The 20,421-nt window shown below is 46.0% G+C and overlaps 1 protein-coding gene across 5 annotated transcripts in view; it reads left to right on the forward strand.

The window, feature by feature from the left end:
• Window positions 1-17,842, forward strand: part of LOC120959930 (mucin-19) — a 61,017-nt gene extending 43,175 nt beyond the window's left edge. For 3 of the 5 annotated variants that reach the window (XM_040383718.2, XM_040383716.2, XM_040383717.2), the window contains exons 5-9: window positions 7,272-7,416; window positions 7,872-8,059; window positions 8,176-8,416; window positions 8,503-8,594; window positions 9,195-13,581. In XM_040383718.2, the coding sequence (XP_040239652.2) occupies window positions 7,272-7,416; window positions 7,872-8,059; window positions 8,176-8,416; window positions 8,503-8,594; window positions 9,195-12,206 (3,678 nt within the window). In that variant the 3' untranslated portion in view covers window positions 12,207-13,581. Of the gene's footprint in view, window positions 1-7,271; window positions 7,417-7,871; window positions 8,060-8,175; window positions 8,417-8,502; window positions 8,595-9,194; window positions 13,582-15,166 lie in introns of those variants that run through there. The other 2 variants (XM_040383720.2, XM_040383719.2) reach the window with 2 other exon arrangements.
• Window positions 17,843-20,421: the final 2,579 nt, after the last annotated feature.

The following is a 20,421-nucleotide window of genomic DNA, read 5'->3' on the forward strand; positions in this document are numbered from 1 at the left end:
ACTTGTGGCACGGTGCGTTGTCTTGGTGGAACAACAAAATAACACAAGTTGCTTGACAAAAGACGCTCTGTTTCACAAACTAATTGACATACAGACGTCAAATTTTGACACGAATCATTTGAAGGTTGGTACTATATAAAAATAATATGCATTTAATACTAGCGGCGCCATCTATGTGTCAGACCGGGGACTTATCAGCCAACCTGTTACTTGATTGGCATAGTGCCAACGCGAAGTTTTGTCTAGGAAGAAATATATATATATTTTTTATTAATCATTTTGTATAAATAATAATATTTGTGTGCTAAGCAATACGGCTTTGTCGGACCGTTCCTCCTGAATAATAAGAATAATATTTTTGTTTTATTAAACATGAATTATGGTGTTTCTAAGAATTAAAAAAAAATTGTATCACGATCGAGTTTCTATAACCCTGTAATGAAGAGTTAATTGATCGGGATTCAATGGTTGCAAATGTTTTGTCCAATACTGTATGTAAAGTCATTGCCGTGGAATCCTGACTCACATATTTCTGTCTATGACCGTCCAAATAGACATAGAGCGACAACGTCGCGCGCGACGAAAAATAGCTCAAAATTTCACTCGGTGTAGATCAAAGTAGCTCATTTGACTCAGACAACCAACTTGTTTTTATTTGAAAACACACAAAAATTTTGAAAACATACAGCGACGTTGTCGCTGTATGTCTATTTGGACGGTGAGGCACCAACATTGGACAGTGTATCACAATGTTTGCCTCTAAGGCATCAATTTTTGACAGTTGTCATCAGAAAGAGTACAACATTGTCAACTTACAGACAAAAACTAAACGCGGTAGAGTCAAACATTGATTATTAGAGCCAAATTTTGGCGGCAACTACTGTATCAATCAAAATCATTTAAAAAATTCACAATCGAATCTTACCTCTTACTTTGCTGATTTGTAACAGTTTCCTAGTTTAAACTGTCATTGAATGCACCAGACGTGTAGTATCCCTTCCGATGATGCCTTTTTTTACGATCGTTTAACAGTGCAAAAGAGCACATTGCCAAACGGTGTCACTACTGCTGCAAATTAAATGCACAATAAGTGATGGTGATGGTGCACAACAGATGCACCACCATCACTACCGTGGGGGTCAAACACCCTCCCCACGGTCGCGCGGCAGCAGCAGCTGCAGCGCGATCGAGGGAGGACGATGGAGACAGACACCTTGATTGTAAGCTCTCGGAAACATCAACCATTAGCAACTGTGCGTGTGTGTGTGCAATAAACGGAGACTCGTGTCTGTGTGTGTCGGAGACAAAAAAAAACCTAACAACCCCAGGTTGTGATTGTCAGCCGTCTTTGATAGAGCTGTAAATGTGTGAAATGTTGCCAGATGCAATTTACCTATCGCAGATGCATTGCTTCTCCCCCGTTCTCCCCGTACCTGTAGCAGAAGCAGCAACAGCAGCAACAGCTGACTATAGGTTGCAATCAATTATCGCGATAGCGATGATTTAACAATCAAATAATTTGCACATTTAGAGAGAGGGTTTTGTGAAAGCCGCCATGCATCAATCCAACACCACTGCCGGTGTGGCTCCTCCTCCTCCTCGCTCGGCTCGCATCGATAAAGATCACTTAATCGTTTCATCATTATTCGCGACTCGACAACGGACGGCATCATCATCATCGTCGGGTGGGAGAAACGCGGGTGCTGCTGGTGGTGGTTAGTGGTGATACTTAAAATGGTGTGTTGATGGCGATCTTTGCACCCCTCCCGGTGATGATCGTTGTCAGTCGTTCGTGTGTGCGGGACGACGGGGGGGAAGCGCAAGTGCATTGTTTCCGTGGGCAAGAGCGGGTGGCAGTGTAGCGAGAGGCCGGTCGTCTGTGAGAAAATACACGCGCGCGCCAGTTGTCTCGGTCGGACGCGGTCAGCGCATTATACACACAGCTCTCCTCCTCCTCCTGCTCCTCCTCTTTCCCCGTTCGCGAATGCTTTTCGATGATTGTACGCGCTAAACGTTACGCGCCCGTGCGCTAATCGAAGGTACTGCGGCTGGCGCATGTTGGCTGTCGCCTCAATTTACCATCCGTCAGAGCCGCTGCTACTGCAGCTCGCTGTTGCTAGGGCCAAACGGTGGGCGAAAATTGTCGTGATTCTGCGAAAAGGGTGAACGCTGCTCGTTCTTGTACCGCCCGCGCCCGCTCTTTTAATTGAAGGATTGAACGGTTTTCCTTATCACGCTTCCCGGAACGTCTTTTTGTAACGCGCGCGGCAAGCGGATGGTCGCGTGCGTTGGTTGGTGCGCTTCTGATGCTGTCGGTGGGGTGTGGTGCTGTTGCCATGCTCGAAGGCACTGGCAAAGTGTCGCCAGTTTTCCTTGATCAATCGACAGGATGGAGAGAGGTGCGGGACGCACACATCCCATACACCCGAGTGCCGCTAGGATGGTGGCCTCCAGCCACCGTCTCCGCTGGCTAGCGACGCGTAGGTGGGTTGCAAATATGGGCCTGTGTGGTGTGTTTGTGCCCGGAACTCTGCTGTCTGTTCACACATCCGGTAATGGGGATGAGATTGGTTTGCGCCGGTAGCAATTTTCCACTGCTGCCCGCTCTCCTTCTCTCGCAGCTTCGCAGCAATTTCCATCGCCTGTGTGGTGCCACCAACAGCAGACACGCAGACACAACACACCACTGCTCCCCGATTATTCCGCCCAAACGATGAGCAATTAACATTTTATTTTAGAATATCGATCGCCGCGCACACACCTGGCTGTGTGTATCCAACATCAGGATGCATGCGTGAGAGAGGGGAGACACGCTGGATGGTGTGTTGTGTCTCGAATTATGCCTGCTGGTGGCACATGAAGTGTGAAGGTTGTGAAGGAGAGATTTGGATGTGTTATTGCGTGGACAAATGGCGAAGGAGAATTATGTAGACGAATGAGGCATCTCGTTAAAAGTAATGTTGGAAATATTTATTTGCATTGATGAGTTTGAAATTACTTCGTTTCGTTTTTTTTCAAACTTTTTGTATTTGTTTTATTGAGATTATAACAGTCAGGAAGCTGGGTGTATTACTTCTTGGAATTGAAGTAGACAAAACATTATTGTTTCTTTCGTTTGTTTGCTCAACCAGGATCAAGCGCTACAAAAGCGCAACATCTATTAATGTAAGCTTGATAGTATAGTGTTTAAAATACTCAACTCAATCCAACTGATTGCCGCAATGATTAGGGTTGGGCAAAACGATGCTTTGATAGGAATTTGAACGTTTCAGTTCATATGTTAACGTTTGCATTAAAGACTTTGTTAGGCTGGCGGTAGAAAAAAGCTAAGCGAGATAATTTCTTTCCATGAACATCCTTTGAAAGGTAGTTATTAAAGCTTTCTTGCAAAAATAAAACCACGACCATGCGGGCTGCCTTTCGTCAGTTATCCGATTTTTTGCCATGGCGGAAATTCGTGTCGACATGTTTAAAAGGGTCTACCTTCGTTTTTTATCAATTCTTCCCAAGTTTTCGCAACAAAATTGTAGGAGTAGAGCGTTTGCACTATATTTGTCTGGAAAAAAAAATGATGGGACACAGTTGGGGGATGTTGGACCATTTCACTGTTTGGCCGGTTGCATCGACCTCCCGGCCAAGCGACTGCAGAGATGTAGCCACTTATCCCTCGGTTGCCATTTTCTGCATTCTTTGAAGCTTCTTGTCGCTCAGAGATGTCGGCCATTAAGAACTGGGCTTTCTTTCGATGCTCTGATTGTTCTTTAATAGTGCCGAGATGTTGTAGATACCGGAACAGGCTTATACGACGTCCACAAACTGCCGCACGGAGTCCCTTTTAGACGCTACGGGGTGTCGTTCTATGATCGCGCACGCTGCTAAACGAAGTTGCCTAACTTTTTTGGCCATTACAGTCGACTGCTAGAGGTGTCAAATTTTGGCTGCTGACTCGTGGGATACTATTATTGAAAGTTAAGGAAAACCCTCGGAAACAATTTTTGGTTCAATTTTTGTGCGTTTTTTAGATGCAAATGTTAATATGTAATTTTATTATATTTTATATTTTTACTGTGTTTCGTCAAGAGATAGTTCTATAATTTGTTGGAAAATTTGAGTTTTGCACTTACTTACTTATCTGGTGCTTATTTTGCACTGGGGGCGGTCCCATTGTACAGTCGTTTACTCGAACGACTCAATAACATGCCCGTCATAGGTTCAAACCTACACAGGACCCCCCACCCCCCGTAGCAAGGATTGAGAATTCGGCTTCGTGGTAATTAATTAAGTCTTGAAAGCCTGTAAAGGCCGGCATGTCCGCGTAGGACGTTACGCCAAATAGAAGAAGAAGAATATCTTATCTGGCACTATAGATCTTATTCTGTTGCCCTTGAATTAGATGATCTCGTGTTTGTTTTACTCAATATAAGCACATCGTGGGTTCAAAATTCATATGTCCACATGATGCACCCTTTTGCAAGGATTCCCTATCCGTCTCTGTGGTGCTCACTAAGTCGCCAGTAAGTAGGTCGTTACGCCAGATAGTAGAAGAAGGACTTATTGTAATAGTATAGGAGTCATCTAAGTTAGAAGATCTGCCTTATTTGAGTTTGACAGTTCTTTGTTATGTGTTGAAAATCATGTGTTGAAACTGAAATTTCATTTTAAAACAAAGTAACCATTTGACAGCTGTCGAAAAACATCTTGGATGCGGTGAATAATGATGTGCACATTAGAAAGTGACTTGGAAAACACTGCAATAATACAAAAATTGGGTAGTTTTGCTAATTGATTAATTTAGCTGCATTCTTTAAAACACATTGCCCTCGTTCAATCCATTTTATTTTTATATCCATTAACGTGTTTGCGTTAGATCTTGCAAGTTTTATTAAGCGTCTATTTATAATTAATTTATCATTATCGTCAGTCATAAATTGCATGTCTTTTTATCAGTTGCTGCGTATCTAAAAATAAATTTCCATAAACCATACTTTACTGTACATTGCAAGTATGTCATCTTTTCCTTTTTTTCTCTCCTTTTTCCAATGTGTTTGTATCCAACTTGTATATGCTCTGCTCTGTGTATTTCTCGTTTATTAATATGTATCAGAGTGTTAAATGCTTTGCAGCCCTCAGCCAAGCTCACATTTTAATCAAATTAGACACGGCTACAGCCCCGACGTGCCAACGACTTCCGCAGTAAGTTGCTGCTGCCTGCTCTCTGGTTCACCATGAAACACGCACACACACACACACGTGCACATGGTCGTATCGGGCTCGACACGCGATACTTTGCCGAGTTAAAAGGCAAAGGCAGTGTTTTGAGGCGGATTATGCAAGCCGCGGGATCACAATGTGCTTAAACATGCAAATTTGCTCGATCTTGTGCAGCGTGATTGCAGGTGAAGATAGAAACGGGAAGACAGAAAACGGGAAAGAACAAGTAGTAATACCGCATACGAAGGCGCAGGCAGGCGCAGGCAGTTTATCTTACGCCCTGCCCGCGCGAACCGTGCGCCATCATCTTCTGATGTCGCTGTGGGGATCGTTCGTTTCTCGCCCATCCCCTCCTCATCATGTGTGTGTGTGTGTGCAGCGACAGGGAATTGGATTGGTGCAATAAAATAAGATGCATCATATACACCTACACACTCCACACACTCGCTCTCCATCTCGTTGCCTCCTCTCGCATTAGCGATCAATGCAAGAAGCGCTTGTGAGACGCGCGCGCGATGCAAATGACGTTTACTTGATTGCTCTCGAGCTGCCGGGGTTGCCGGTGCTGCCGCTGCTGCTGCTGCTACTGCCGCCGTTGCAATTTAGTTGATGTGATTATAGCATGATGTTCTTCCAATCTGCGCTCTACTGCCCGCCCGCCTACGTAAATCATTTGAGCGAATGTGCAGAAGCAGAGGGGGGCAAACACACACTGTAACTGCAGCTCTGATTGTCAGGCGGCCGTTTGACACGAGAGGGGTGTGTTTGGTTGAAGGTTAAACTGATGGTAGGTCGCGCGCTATACTGCCTGCCTTACTACACTGCTCGAGGCCGGGCCAGTAGAAGCGTGACTTTCAGGAAATGGATTGATAATCGTGCGCACAAGGGAGTTGGGGTTTTTTTGCCAGCAAACGCGATGTTTTATATTTGTTTATCATAACGCATGGGAAAGTTTGATACGTTAGGTTGATGATGTGGATTGAATTTGGTGACTAAATAGTTTTGTTTGGCAATTAGGCTTGATTTTTGGAGTATCTCAAACAAAGGAACAAATACTTCAAAATGTGAATAAACTCCAAAACAAACCTTGAACAATCACATTTTATTATTCTAGTGCAATCTCCCTCCCAACAAGATTGCTCCAAGTAACGAGAAGTGCAACGGTCTCTAAATTAAGGCCCATGCGGCTCTTGAAAACCTAAAAAAAATGCGCTCCATACTGATACTGACTTCCTTTAAAGTCTATTATTTTAATATGTTCATCAAACTTTAGTTTCATGTTTTTAAAAGACGAAATCTAAGGTACAATAATAAAAAGCTGTAAAAATTTGATACATTGACTCAATATTTGCTTATCTTAACGAGTTTTAAACGTTCCCATTAACTTATAGCCCTCAACAACATTTCGTTTTTTTTTGTGTTTTAATATATCCTTGAAATGAATAAGAACATGCACAAAAGATCCATGAAAGAAGTATTATGTTGGCACGAATCTAATAATTAAGTTCTTCTAAAATACATTAAACAAGCGAAGAAACACTGAAACTAGTGGAGCTCACTGTACGAACGGTCCACGTAAATCTACTGTAAAAAGAATGAAATTGAAAATTTAAAAAAAAACAAACTGCTGGTTATGCGAGATATTTCTAACAGCAACGAATAGTATAGTAGTATTATCGGACGAATTTTTATTTGAAAATAATACAAAAAATAAATAATTTTAGATTCAACTTAGATGTTAGGTTCAACTATTTTCCTGATAAGAAATGCAATAAATTCAAATCTTTAAAATTCTGGGAAACGGCCAAAAGATCGTGGGAACGCATAAAAAAAAACATGGGAACCCACAAAAAAATTATGGGAACCATCCAATAAATCGTGGGAAACCCTGTAATGGTGATATAAAGTTGTAATAAAGCTTCATCGATCGAATTATTAGATTCTTGCATCCATTACATACCCCAAATATTGTTGAACTATCTCTACACACAAGATACATGAACGAAACATATCTGTCTCTAATTTAATTCATAATTCTTTCATTTTTTTCTATTTCACAGTACCATGCCGAATATCCGTTCAAGGATCATAACCCGCCGGATATCGAACTGATCGACAAGTTCTGCAAAGATGTGGACAGCTTCCTGAATGCGGATAGTTCGCATGTCGTGGCGATCCACTGCAAGGCTGGCAAAGGACGCACGGGTAAGTTTTTCAGAGATGCACAATATTGATCACCACCGTTGCACAAGTTGCACAAAGGTTGTCACTTAAAAATATTTCTTTTGCTTATTGGTATTACAAGGGGTCTTTGAAAGCATTGAATATTGATAGACACACACAAAAACGGATGTATTTAGCTTTCGGTATGCAATCGATAAGGGAGTGTGCCCTATGAATGAATCGAGTTTGTTCGTTGCTCCTTATCGCGACCCATTATCGTCCATTGTTACGATTTAGCCACACCTTCCATTTGTCGTGTTTCGAACATTCGATGCATTTTGCTTTGAAACAAAGTCGGTAAGCTACGGACAAAATCACCCTAATCTTGTTGAGATCAACAGTCCTATTCCCCGGGGGCCGCAAACAGGGAAATGATTTTGTATAAAACTCTGCAGCAAACTATTTACTCTACGTCTCTACCTTTTTCCCTTCACCAGGAACAATGATCTGCTGCTACTTGCTGTACAACAACAGCTTCCAGACAGCCCACGAGGCACTGACGTATTATGCGGAAAAGCGCACGAAGGATAAGAAAGGGGTCACCATTCCTTCGCAGCGCCGCTACGTGGTGTACTACGAGCAGCTGTTGCGCCAAAACCTAACGTACCGGAAAGTGTCGCTCTATGTAAGCTCTGTTCCGAGAAGCTTCCAATCTCCTTTTCTCACTTGCACATAACAGTTTAACTGCGTATTAACTCTACCTACCGTTATCCTTCTCCTCCGCCTCTTCTTCGTGTTTAGATTCTTGAGCTGCGCATCTTTCCCGCCGATTTGCCGTTGAAGGTAGGCTCGATCCAGCAGAAGGACATGAAGGAACCGCTGCCGCTGGTGAAGTTCCGGCGCACGGACCACTACATATCGGTCGAGCTCGACTGCTGTATGCCACTGGCCGGCGACGTGAAGGTCGAGTTTCGACCGAACAAACTCGACAAAGGGTGGCACTTTTGGTTCAATACGTTTTTCGTCGAGCTAGCTGGTGCCGGTAAGTGAACCAGTAGTAGTGTTCTATTGAAAGGTATAGTAATCTAAAATGTGTTCTGGCTACAATATTTTCACCCTTCGGAACAGAAGACCAATCACAGGGCCGATTTGTCCTGACACTGGACAAACAAGAGATTGACGACGCGCACAAAGGTAGCGCCAAAAAGTGCCCCGAACAGGTATGTAGAGTTTAGTGGAGGGAGCTTGGATTCGGACCTACTCGATTTCGATTCCGTGTTAGGAATCAATTCCTGAGCCGATTCCACAGCCAATTCCGGAGTTGAGTTCGGAATCGATTCCGGAATCGGAATAGGTTTCTGAATCAGAATTGGCTACGGAATCGGAGTCGACCTCTGGGAATCGCAATTTGTTCCGGTACCAGAATCAGAATTGAATCCAGAATTTGAATTAGCTCCGGAATGAGAATCAGTTCTTGCAATAAAATAACAAGTTCCAGAAGCGAAATCAGTCCCGGAATCTCCATGAGAATGGATCGTTTACAAGTAAATTTTGATTCTTTGCGGATATCAATTCGTGGCATCATTAGATCCAAACGTCTCTTCTTATGGAGATGTCGAAACCCCGACTCCGATTTCGAAGCTGATTCTGATTTTGGAGCCAATTGCGATTCCGGAGCTGATTTCGATTTCGAAGCCAATTATGATCCCGTAGTCAATTGCGGAGCTGATTCCGATTGCGGAGCCAATTCCGGAAACTGTTTTCGGACCTCTTATCCAGAATCAATTCCGGAATCAATCAATGTTTCCCTTTTTTTGTAGGTGCAAGTGTTTCTCAATCGACGGGGCGAGTGCGTCGACACGATGGACGCCCGGCCTGTGCCGCAGTCAGTGGTCGAGGGAACGCAAAAGAACGCTACACACACGAACAACCACCATCACGTCGTGCCGTACCAGCATCACACGGTACAGCACGAGCAGCAGCTGCAGCAACAGCGCCAGTACCTGGCTATGCGCGACCAGTCGAACCGGAGCCAATCGCTGATACCCAGCTCCAACTATACCGACCCACAGCAGCTACACCACCGATCGGTGAACAACAACCGTGCATCGTTGGGAGGCAACCAACAGAATAGTGGCATTTTTTACGGTATCGGTATGAAAACGGCGGACGTTGAACAACGGCAGGCGGCACATCAGCAGAAGCAGCAGCACCAGCAGCAGCTACACCAGCAGCAGCAGCAGCAGCAGCAGCTTCAGCAACAGCAGCGGCAGCTGAACCATTCCGGCGGCTCTTCCGAGGGTACCGACGAAGACTGGGAATCCGGTGAGTGTCAAACAGTAGTATCGGAAACCATGTGCAAATCAAGAACAACAGCTACCAACTCAGCAACAACCGCGAATACAGCAACAGCAACAGCTACGATTACCTTCGCCACTGCTACAGCAGCAGCAGAAGCAACAACAACAACAACAATCCCCAGTACAACAACACCTAATACCAAACCCAACCAAAACAACCGCAGTAGTAGTAGTTCCGTTTTTCCACCATCACCACCACCATCCGCCATCCGGGCAGCAGCGACGGTGGCCGCAGCAACTGGAGTATCGGTAGCCAGCAGCAGCAAACCCCGCCTCATCTCCTCCCTTCCCTCCTCCTCCACTCCTCGTCGTTGTATCAGCGACAACGAGAACTACCTTCTTACCCGTAGTAGTTGTGGGCTCATCACTAAAAGTAGTCAAAGTAGTTACGATCAGCTCGTCGAACACGAAGAACAACTTCCCTTTAGTAGCGATAGTAGTACTACTACCACCACCATCATCACCAATACACCCAACCAGACCTTTAACCAAATCTGTCGGATCCATCCGATCCAAATGCAGCCGGTGGCGGCCACACCACCATCACTGCCACCGCACGGTGATGATGATGATGGCCTATTCCGACCTGGTTCGGATAGCTCTTCGCTGGCCGTTATGCTGTACGATGCCGGTGCGCTACAGTTTGCAGGTGTCAGCGGTGGAAACGATGCACGTGCGTCGCAAGAATCTCACGCTTTGCTTGCCGGTGCAACTGCTGCCGTGGTATTGCCCGGGCGGGAGGGTACGATAGGGCATGGTGCCGTTGGGGTGTCTAGCGTTCAGGTAAGCGCTTCGTCGGTGGACCAACTTTCCGACAGCGGCAAGAGCGGAGTTGCTAGTGGAGGTGCCGGTGGTGGTGGTAGTAGCGGGAAGAGCAAATTCTCGTCCCCCTCGCCGTTCCACCGGTTCGGGATGGCCATGCGGCGCAAGAAGAAACGGTCGCTGAAGCTAAAACACGCTGCCGGCAGTGGCAATGGCGCTCTCGGTGGGAACACACTGTACGGGTCCTGCGCCAGCAATCTGTCGGGCGTATCGGTGGGCAACGGGTCGGCCAAGGGGAAAGGATCCGGTGGCGGTGCCGGCGATGCTAGTGGAGGAAGCAGCGGCAGCAGAACGAAGCTAAAGTTTCGCTGGCTGCGCAACATGCGCAGCGATCCGAACTTGAAGGAAACGCTGGCCAAAAGCGTGCAGCTGCGCACCACCAACCCTCTCGGCACGGGCGCCGGTTGCATTGCCGGGGAAGTGACGAAGAGCACCGAGCGCAGCACGGGCGGCGTCACCATTCCCAAGAGCCCGACGGTGCCCTCCACAAAGATGCCCATACCGAACGTCCCCGGTACGGCGAGCGACGCGGTGGGAAGCTTGAAAGAGATCGCTGGCGGTAATCTGCCCACCGATTACTACTCCTTTCTCTGTGATAATCAGCTGAGCTACGAATCGCCGGGCAAAAGCCCGGGTCATCTGATGCGGCTAGAGCTGGCGCTCGCGCGTCGCCCGTCCACCATCGAGGAGGTGTTGCTGCAACCGGCCGGACCGCCGACTCCGCCGCCACAGCCGCCGCCTCCTCCTCCGGCTCCGCTGCTCTCATCGGCACCACCGGCAGCGATCACCGTTTCGGACACCGACTGTAGCGTGGTGAAGCCGAGAGCGACGAACGTGAAGATCGGGTTCAACGTCAGTCCGGTGCCGCCGGCGTCACCGACCGAAGGCACCAGCCACGGTTCGATCGAGAGTTCGTTTGAGATTATCAACAAAAGCGATGCGCCGTTGGACGCGGCAGAGGAGCATCTATCGCCCGTTGGCGCTGACAGTGGGACGCTTGTTGCAGCCGGCAGTGGGCACAGCTTCTGTAACAAATTGCTGCAACACATCGTTACCTCGGTAGGTGGTGGAAGCAAGGCAAAGGATTCGCCGGTGCCGAGCGAAACCAGAAAGCAGGACAGTGATGAACGGTTCGAGTGTCCCACCGCCACGCACAGCTCCAGCCGTTCGTCGTCTTCATGCTCTTCACTGGCGGTGGCACCATCATCAGCAGCCGTCGCAGTACAAGCAACCGGTGGAAGTCCCGTCCTTGCCCGCAGCAACCGTTGCGCACCGTTCTCGTTCCGCGAGCTTAGTGCCGAGCTGCGTGCGGCCATGAAGATACCGATACCGAAGCATCGCTCAGCCACAGCAGCGGCAACGGGGCCGGCGGCACCATCGTCCTCGTCCTCCTCCTCCTCCTCGTCGAACATTGCGGCCGGCGGTGGCTCGACCGTTCGTTCAATCGAACGTACCTTGAGTGCTCCCGTAGCAGTGCAAACGCTCGATACCAGTGGGCCCGAATGCGAGATAGCTAGCTTCCCATCATCTGCCGGCAACGGCACCTCCACTAGCAACACCACCAACGCAGCACCACCACCCTCCATCATGCTCAATCGATCGCAGTCCGATCGTCAGCTTGGTGATGATCATAGATCAAGCCACCGATAGCAACTTGGGTCACTCGCTACCGCGCCTGAAGTGGTGTCCTTCCTGTTGAGTTTTCCCCGTAGATTTTCCTTTTCTTGACACACATTACCACCACACACCCCCTGTGACCCCTACCAAAACTCGCTTCATACATACACACAAAATTACACTCACGCACACACACACAACTAGACATGCTGACAACCACGTTCGTTCGTTTGTATCGAGAGAAAGATTGGATTAGATATATGCTACAAATGTATCTTTATAGTCTTTCCGTTACGCAAAACAAGTCGTGTGTGGATTTATATGAACAATATAGCATTCACAGTACCGTTTCGACCTGCAGACACAATCGACTATATATGGACGTGTATGAGCGGAGATGAAGTGTGTGAGCAGAGACAGATGAAAAGAGAGAGAGAGAGAGAGAGTTTATAACAGCTAGTACACATTTCAATTGGCAAGCATTGCTGTGATTTAAAAACGTTCGATTGTTGAAGAAACGAAATATCGAGTAAGAGAGAGAGAGAGAGCGCGAGAGAGGTAGGGTAGATAAATAAGTATAATACTAAGGGAATAGTACGTAGTAAGTCCGAATGCTGTTTGTTTTAATGCGCGCAGTGGAGATGTGTAACGTGGCTACTTAAGAGAAAGCTAGAGAAAGCATATTATTTGTTGTATTAGTGTTTTGTTCTAATTTCGAAATCGAAATTTAGTGAGTGCGTGTACAAACAGAGCCCTGTGTGTTGTGTGGTAGCTGCGCGGGTCACGATTTTAGCAAGTAGAGAAGAGCAGGAAGTACAAGACACGCAGATCGATACACAAAGCTCATCATTGAAACCATTTGAACGAAGCAACGAACCTGTGCGGCAGTTTCAAAGATAAATCGGTTTAGTTAATGATGGCCAATTCGTAATTGTTTAGCTGTGTATAGTTTTTAAATTGCCAGGAAGAGAAATGAGGTCCGCGCCCCGGTCAATCTTTTGTTTTTGTTATTTTCTTGCATGGAGCACCTTTTTCACAGCAAATTTCTTCTTTTGATGCCCCATACAAATAGTTTCTATTGCAGCAGTAGTAGTAGGTAGTATTAGTAGTAGATGAGGTAAATCCTCCCCTAGCACGATGATAGAAATATCCCATTTTGTCGTTAATTTGTTAGTGTAATGTTACGTGGACGCGTGTTAAGATTTGTTTTGTTTAGTAGCCGTTGTTTTTGTGTTTAGATTATGTTTTGTTTATGTCTGTCTGTTTTTTTTTAGCCTACAGTGAATCTTTAGAGCGTTTCCACACTGTTTCCGCGATACGCGTTAAGTTTATGCTAAAAACCCCTATTTGCGATTTGATGGATGGATTAAAGAGAAGCAATCCTTCAAGCGTTACAACCAAAAACCAACACATTGCCCCCGGGTTGTTAATTTATTTTCTCGTTCGTCGCTGCCGTATGGGAAAGCGACAGCAGCTCCCCTCGTGTTATTCGTTTTGTGGAAAAAAGAAATTGAGAAATTCAACGGCGCTTGTTGATACCTCATTGTTTTCTGCACGTACGCTTGTAACTACTATATTAAACACTACCCCGGTTTTCTATTTGTGTAAAAAAATCACTGCGGCGCATTCATCACATTTATCTATCCATGCGGCGGGGGTATGTGTGTGTGTACATGCGGCTGTGTAGGCTTATTGGGCTATAAAAAGCACATTACATGTAACTATCTTCACCCCTCCCATCTGCGTCTGTTATCTGCTCTTCTCACATTAAGCAGGTCGGATTTAACAAGTTTACCAAGGACACAGGACACACAGGACGTGACCGACCTATAACCACCATAACTTTGTTAACACGATACGATAAAAAAGGTGTACGGTTTCTATGTTCATTTGTATATTCTTGCACACGTTTTATTATTTTGCAAATATCAGTTACGCAAAGCGCACATCGACTAATGGCTAATCGGACATATATTAGCACAATAATACACTCTCCAACCCATACACAAACACACATACACACACACACACTTCTCTAAATGGAATGGATATCGTACCAACACAATCATCATCTCCTAGTTCATCCCTATCTCCCTTTATCCAAAACATCACTTATTCATTAATCTACTTATAATGATTTACAATTAATAATGTCACGTTGTCATCTTACCAACACGCATCCTATTGTCACTCGTACTAAATGTGCTGCACATGAGCAAATTACCAAATTTGTTTGTACAGAAGTGGGTACTCTGGAGCACGGGAATGTGTTTCATTGGAAATGGACAAACGATCACTAAAAATCCTACCTCTAAAACTAAGTTATATGTAATATTCGCACGCTTCTTGTGATACTGTTACATGTTACATGTAATATTGCTGCACACACAACGTTGCAATAATTTTCCCGTTTTGTTCAATAGGGGTCCTTTCCATAGGGTTAAATGATTGTTGGAAGAAGTGACCGACAAATCGTGATTATTACAGTTCTGGTGGATGGAAGTAGATCGCAAACAAAAAAACAGATATTGACAGGTGATTACTTAAATCACTGTCTGGTGTACTGTATACTAAAAGTACGTAACAATCGCTTAGTATGATTGTACAAATTAAGTAGAAACTCTCATCTAATAACGCTCCGTGGTGCCGGTAATAAGACTCTACAAATTGGAAGGAAACCCAGCAATAATATTCGTGCGTAACAGGCATTGCCGCAACGCCCCTTCGACAGGCTCCCTTATCCTTATCACCAACGTCCTCTGTCGCAAAATTTTCCATTCTTCCTCTTTCCGCATGTTGTACAATTCTGAAAGGGTTTTTCATCACAACGAAGACGAAGAAAAGTGATGCAGCGATGAACAACAAATGTTGTACCCATGATAGCGGTCAATTACCCCTGTGTGTCTGTACCTTTACTCTCCCTCCTCCTGTGTATGCTTTGAACTTACCAATGACCACACCACTATTACCGCCAACCACTCCCTTCCCTGCAGGTAAAGGCACCTGGTTCGGCGGCTCGTTCGTCGGCCACATCAACAAAACGTTCAAGAGGATCACGTCCCACGTCCGTGGTTCCCCGACCGTTTCCTCCTCCACCTGCGCTGCCGATGATGGGCAGGAAGAGGGGCTAGCTGCCTCCACCTCGTTCCGAAGGGCCGGCGATCGACAGGACGGCGATCGTGGCGAGCAGCGACCCCCATCGAAGACGATGATGTCACGGTTTACCAGCTCCATGTTGAATCTGACCCGGTTCGTTTCGCCGACCGGGGGCGATACGTCGGAAACGAGCTCCCTGGCCTACATGCCGTCGCCCAGCGTTGCCTCCGCGTCCTCGTCGGCATCGGTGCAGGAGGACGGAGTGATGGGCGGGGAGCGTTCGGACATGTCATCGTTGGATCACCTACGGCATGCGCTGCTGTCATCGGCGGTCGTGGAACCGCCGGGGTACGGTGAAACCGGCACGGACACGGACGATAGCGGGCTGCCGACGCGACCACCGTCGCACGTCGGGCACATCGATCGGTTTGACGTACCGTTCGATGGCGAGCGGCACCACCACCGACTGGTCGTGGAAAAGTCATCTTCGGAGAAGATGCTGCAAACGAACGTCCTCGATGGGGCGGAGTACTATCAGTACGCGTTTCGGCGCGGTTCGTCCGACGATCGGATGCCTTCTGGGGCCGCTGGCGGCGGTGCTGCTGCTGGTGCCTGTCCGCCCGACAGTGGTCGCGGCAGTACCGAACAAACGTCTGACGCTAGTCGCGATACGAACACTAAAAGAACGAAATGAAAGGGCGAAATTGTAAATGTAAAGTCAGGCAGACTAGGAGCAGGAACAAGGGGCGTGTGCGTCGTTGCAGATGTTCATATATTGTACCTATAGTGTAGCCAGCCAGTCCGCTTGCCCAGTGCAGCCGCAAGTACCCAGTACTATAGGGGTTTAGCAAACCTATAAACTAACATTTTGACACAGCGAGTTAAGGCTAGCACAACGCGCCACTAAAAGATGTAATATTGTATTGTATGGCGATCATACTGTATGGAAAGAGTATGATCGTTGGATGTGAAAACGTACGTTTTCGAACCATTCTTCGATTGAGTCGAAGGATATGATCCTTATTGTTGCCCTTTTGTTTTCGAGGAATTGCTTCCAATGCCCGCTGTGTGTGTGGTGTCATCCGTTCGTCGGTGGTGAAGGAAATTTCCCTCTCATCGCATCGATCTGATCGATCGATACACACGAAGGCTTTCTTATCCGGTTCGTTTTAAACGATCTTTGCAATTAATATCCGTTATCATGCGTGCACAGACACCAACGATTTCTCGGAAAACGTTTGAAAACGCAAAGCAATTGTTGTTGACGCACGCACCCGTAAAAAAGCGACGTTGTGCAGCTTTGATTTCGAAAGCAAGAAGAAGGTAGTTGAGCTTTAGCATGAAAGCCGCCGGAGAGGTGTCTCTGAAGTCTGAAGTGCGCTAATCGTTTTGCATTAACCACCACCCCAGACGGTAGTGTATCCGGCGGGAGCAACGTGATATGAATGGGATCCGAATCCAAAGCCTTTTTGTTTTTGGAACAGTGAATAGCAAATCGAAACTGGATTTCGGTTTATGCTAGTTCGCAGCGGCATCACCATGTATTTTGGGTAAAAATTTGTTTTTATCGCAGTAAACAATGTTCTTTAAATATGATGGCGCCGTACACACCAATCCGCGTCTTGTTGGATTCACGGTGCACCACCACATGAATGTAAATTATTTATTAAGATATAAAATTGTGATGATCGATATTAGAGGCAAAGTTAATAGACGCAAAAATCGTATTCCGTTGTTTCTTAACTTTGCTATGGTAAATATTTGCCACCGAAAAATCCACCGAGAGATTGCTTAAAAACGAAACCTATCACTTGTTATCTACTATAAAATGTGCGATATCGGCGTAGATTCATGTTAGGTTAAAGTAGGAGGAGGAAGGATTTTTCGAATTTTACAACAAATTTTTGTGCTGCAGTCCATTAGAGCGAAACACTTTCAAGCACCTGTGCAGCTGTGAACCGTGTGTGGCGAATGTAAATGTGATTCCCTGTTTCTTTTTTTTTAATACCCACCTGTCCTTTTCAGCCTTTTTCCTGCTCCTCTTGGTACTATCTCTTCCCTTTGTTGTACTGTTGAATGTCTAACCTGTTGCTCTTAAAGTTCATCTACTCCATACAGGATATAGTGTACTTCGTTTGAATGTGTACTAACAATTCTTCCATTTCTTTTCTTCTTCCATGCTGCATATGTTGCACGATGTGTCTGTCTTCCTACTACTACTACTACTACTACTACCGACTGATCGGTTTAACGAACTGGATACTTCTCATATCGCTTCAATTTCTGCATGGCTTCACTAACACGATTAATGCTACTGTGCGCTGAAACGCTACTAACTCACTGCGCTACAATTACTAACACATGTGTGTCGATCTACCGTTGTTGCCGTCTGCCGTCTTGTTTATTGGTTGACAACTTTGCCTGTTTGCAAATTACGACAAAAACGCATCCAACCATCATCGCAGTAGAGTCACCGGAAAGCCTGATCCGCTACCGGCTGCTGTCGGAGCCGGAAATTGTTAATCTGCTCTCGTCCAACCCGTCCGGCGGCGTCTCTAACACTGGCGAACAGACGTATTCAAAAAGCCACGACGACCAGCACGATGGTCCACCACAGCCACCAGCAACAGCACCATCACTGGCAGCAGCACAATCGGGTAGTCGGTGCTCGAGAAATTCGTACGACGCTGGCAGCAGCTCAGATGGCTCACCGACGGGTGTGGAGAACAATGGCTGCAGTTCCGCTTCCGGGACGTCATCGTCCAGCTCGTCCGGGGAGACCGGAGCGCAACATTCCCGGCCCGGTAGCAACGCTAGTGGTGGTGGCGGTGGTGGTGTGACCGATGTCCGGAACTGTACCCAACAAACGTCCCCAGCAGCTCCATCGAACATGGTTGAGGTGTAGAGTGGGCGGTTTTGTGGAATGCAAGTTATCCACCCCTATACGGTATTGCACATCCCGCCGTGTGTGTCCCTGGGTATCCTCTCACGCACACACACACATTCACACACCTTCTTGCACAGGAACACATGCAAATGTCATGCCGTCCACGGAAAAGCGAGAGAGAGGGAGAGAACGAAAATAAAGTACAGCGCGCCAGCCTAATGGGCAAGTGCCGGTAATTAATTTGATAAAAAGAAAAATTCGCAAACCAAAAGAAAAGAAAAACCTCCAAGAAAAGATAACGAAGAAGATAACGCGGCGGCAACTAACACTGGGAACAACAAAAACGGTAGAAATTAACACAAAGCTAAGAAAATAGGTAATTTAACACAAATAATTAACAAGTGTATGGTAAAAGGGGGTTTGATGATCGTGATTGCCGCTTGGTGGTTGAGAACGGGAATTAGCAACACAAACTAACAGCAAATTTGGCTTTTTATTTTGTTCCCTCTTTTGTTGTTCCTTCCTGTTCTATCCTCGTCCCTTAAACGTTCCCATTTCCTTGGTTTGAAGTCCTGTTTTTGTTTTGTTTTGTTTTGTTTTGTTTATCCTTTAGCATTCATAATATGTTTGTTTGTTTGTTTGTTTTTGTATATCGGGTTGTTTGTTTGATTTGTGTTGTGTCTGTGTGTTTTTCATGATTACACTTTTGTGTTCTCTTTTCTCTTTCTCCACTTGCGCACATATGCGCAGAACACACAACACCTACTCACGCGCGCACTGCACACTCGCACGTCCTAATTCACAACGGTTTGCTGCTGTCTGTGGCGCCCGTCCGTGTACCATTAATCCTTCAGCAAAGTAAATCTAACCAGTCAACCAATTCCCAATTTTCCTATTTTTCCAGGTGAATCGACGCATCTATAAACGCGCGCGCACGTGTTCTGTGTTCTGCACACAACTTCCTTTGTTTTTCTGCACGCTTTTAGTTGTCTCCACTTTTCATTACACTTCTATTCTCTGTGTTGTGCTCTGTTTCCCTCGCTCGCTCTCTCTCTCTCTCTCTTTTTATGTATCTGCACAATTTAAGAAAAATTGCTACTTACTGGCCACTGCTGGTAGAAATGGAGGAGAAAATGTACATACACGTATAAAAACGCCGCCACCACCACCTCCCTGCACCTTCTTATGCACTTTTGGAACATTCGCACGCAAACAGCAAAACAAAACTAGACATGAGAGAGAGTGGGGACGAGAGAGCTTTGATAGGGAAAATCGGGAAAAAGCAAACAATACTCTATTGAGGAGATTGGGGTGTGTTTGGTGGTAAGGGAACGGACACGTCGTATGGTGTCCGCGTTATGATTGTAATTAATCGCCTTTAAAAGCAGACAAGTACGGCGAACGGTGTATAAAAAGTGTACATGCATTATTACCACCTTAAGACAACACCACTAAGAAGGAATAGCTGTGTTTTTTGTGTGTATAGAATCCTATGTACATGTGTACTTGTGTGTGTATAGTGTTTAGCTCTGAGTATCGATACAAAAGCATACAATTAGATTAGGCGAATATGGCGCAATGGTGATAACGAACAAATAGTAATCTAGTAAGAATCTAACGTAAGACAAGTTCGGTAGAATAAGGCGTGTTTAGTGCAGTAACTTAGCGGGGGAGCGCAGCGGGGATAGATTGATTCCACACGATTAAGGATTCCCCGTGTCATGATCTTCTCCTTATACTGGAAAGTAATGCGTCGAGTTTCTCTTTCCTACACAAAAAACAAAAGAAGCTTCTGCGCGTACTTATGCTGTGCGCTATATACATAGTGTGGTGAGATTACGCTACAAACGTCTAACGTAAAATGCATCAATTTCTGTGACCAGCACTCTCCGTCGACGACGATCACGATCGCGATCACCACCGCCACACGACGATTTGATATCAAACAAATAGAGATGCCATCTGGAGGCTGTAGGAAGTTGTTGAATTATGTTTTCTTCTTCTAAAACGTCAAGCTAATAGTAGGGACAAGGTGTGCAGCTTTTAAGGTAATTTACTCTACATAGCGCGAAGAGAAAAGTAATTGCTATCGGTGTGGCCATATATTGTTTAGCAATTGAAGTGCGTTGGTGTGTGTGAGTGTGTTGTTGTTGTAGGCCTGCTAACTCTTGTATCAGGCAGTAAGTCGGCAAACAACAGCAGAGAGCTTGGGCAGTGTAGGCAAAACCTTGGGGGTGAAAAATAGAATACAACTTAAGTGCAGAG

This window comes from Anopheles coluzzii, chromosome 3 (assembly GCF_943734685.1).
Source record: "Anopheles coluzzii chromosome 3, AcolN3, whole genome shotgun sequence".
NCBI lineage: Eukaryota > Metazoa > Arthropoda > Insecta > Diptera > Culicidae > Anopheles > Anopheles coluzzii.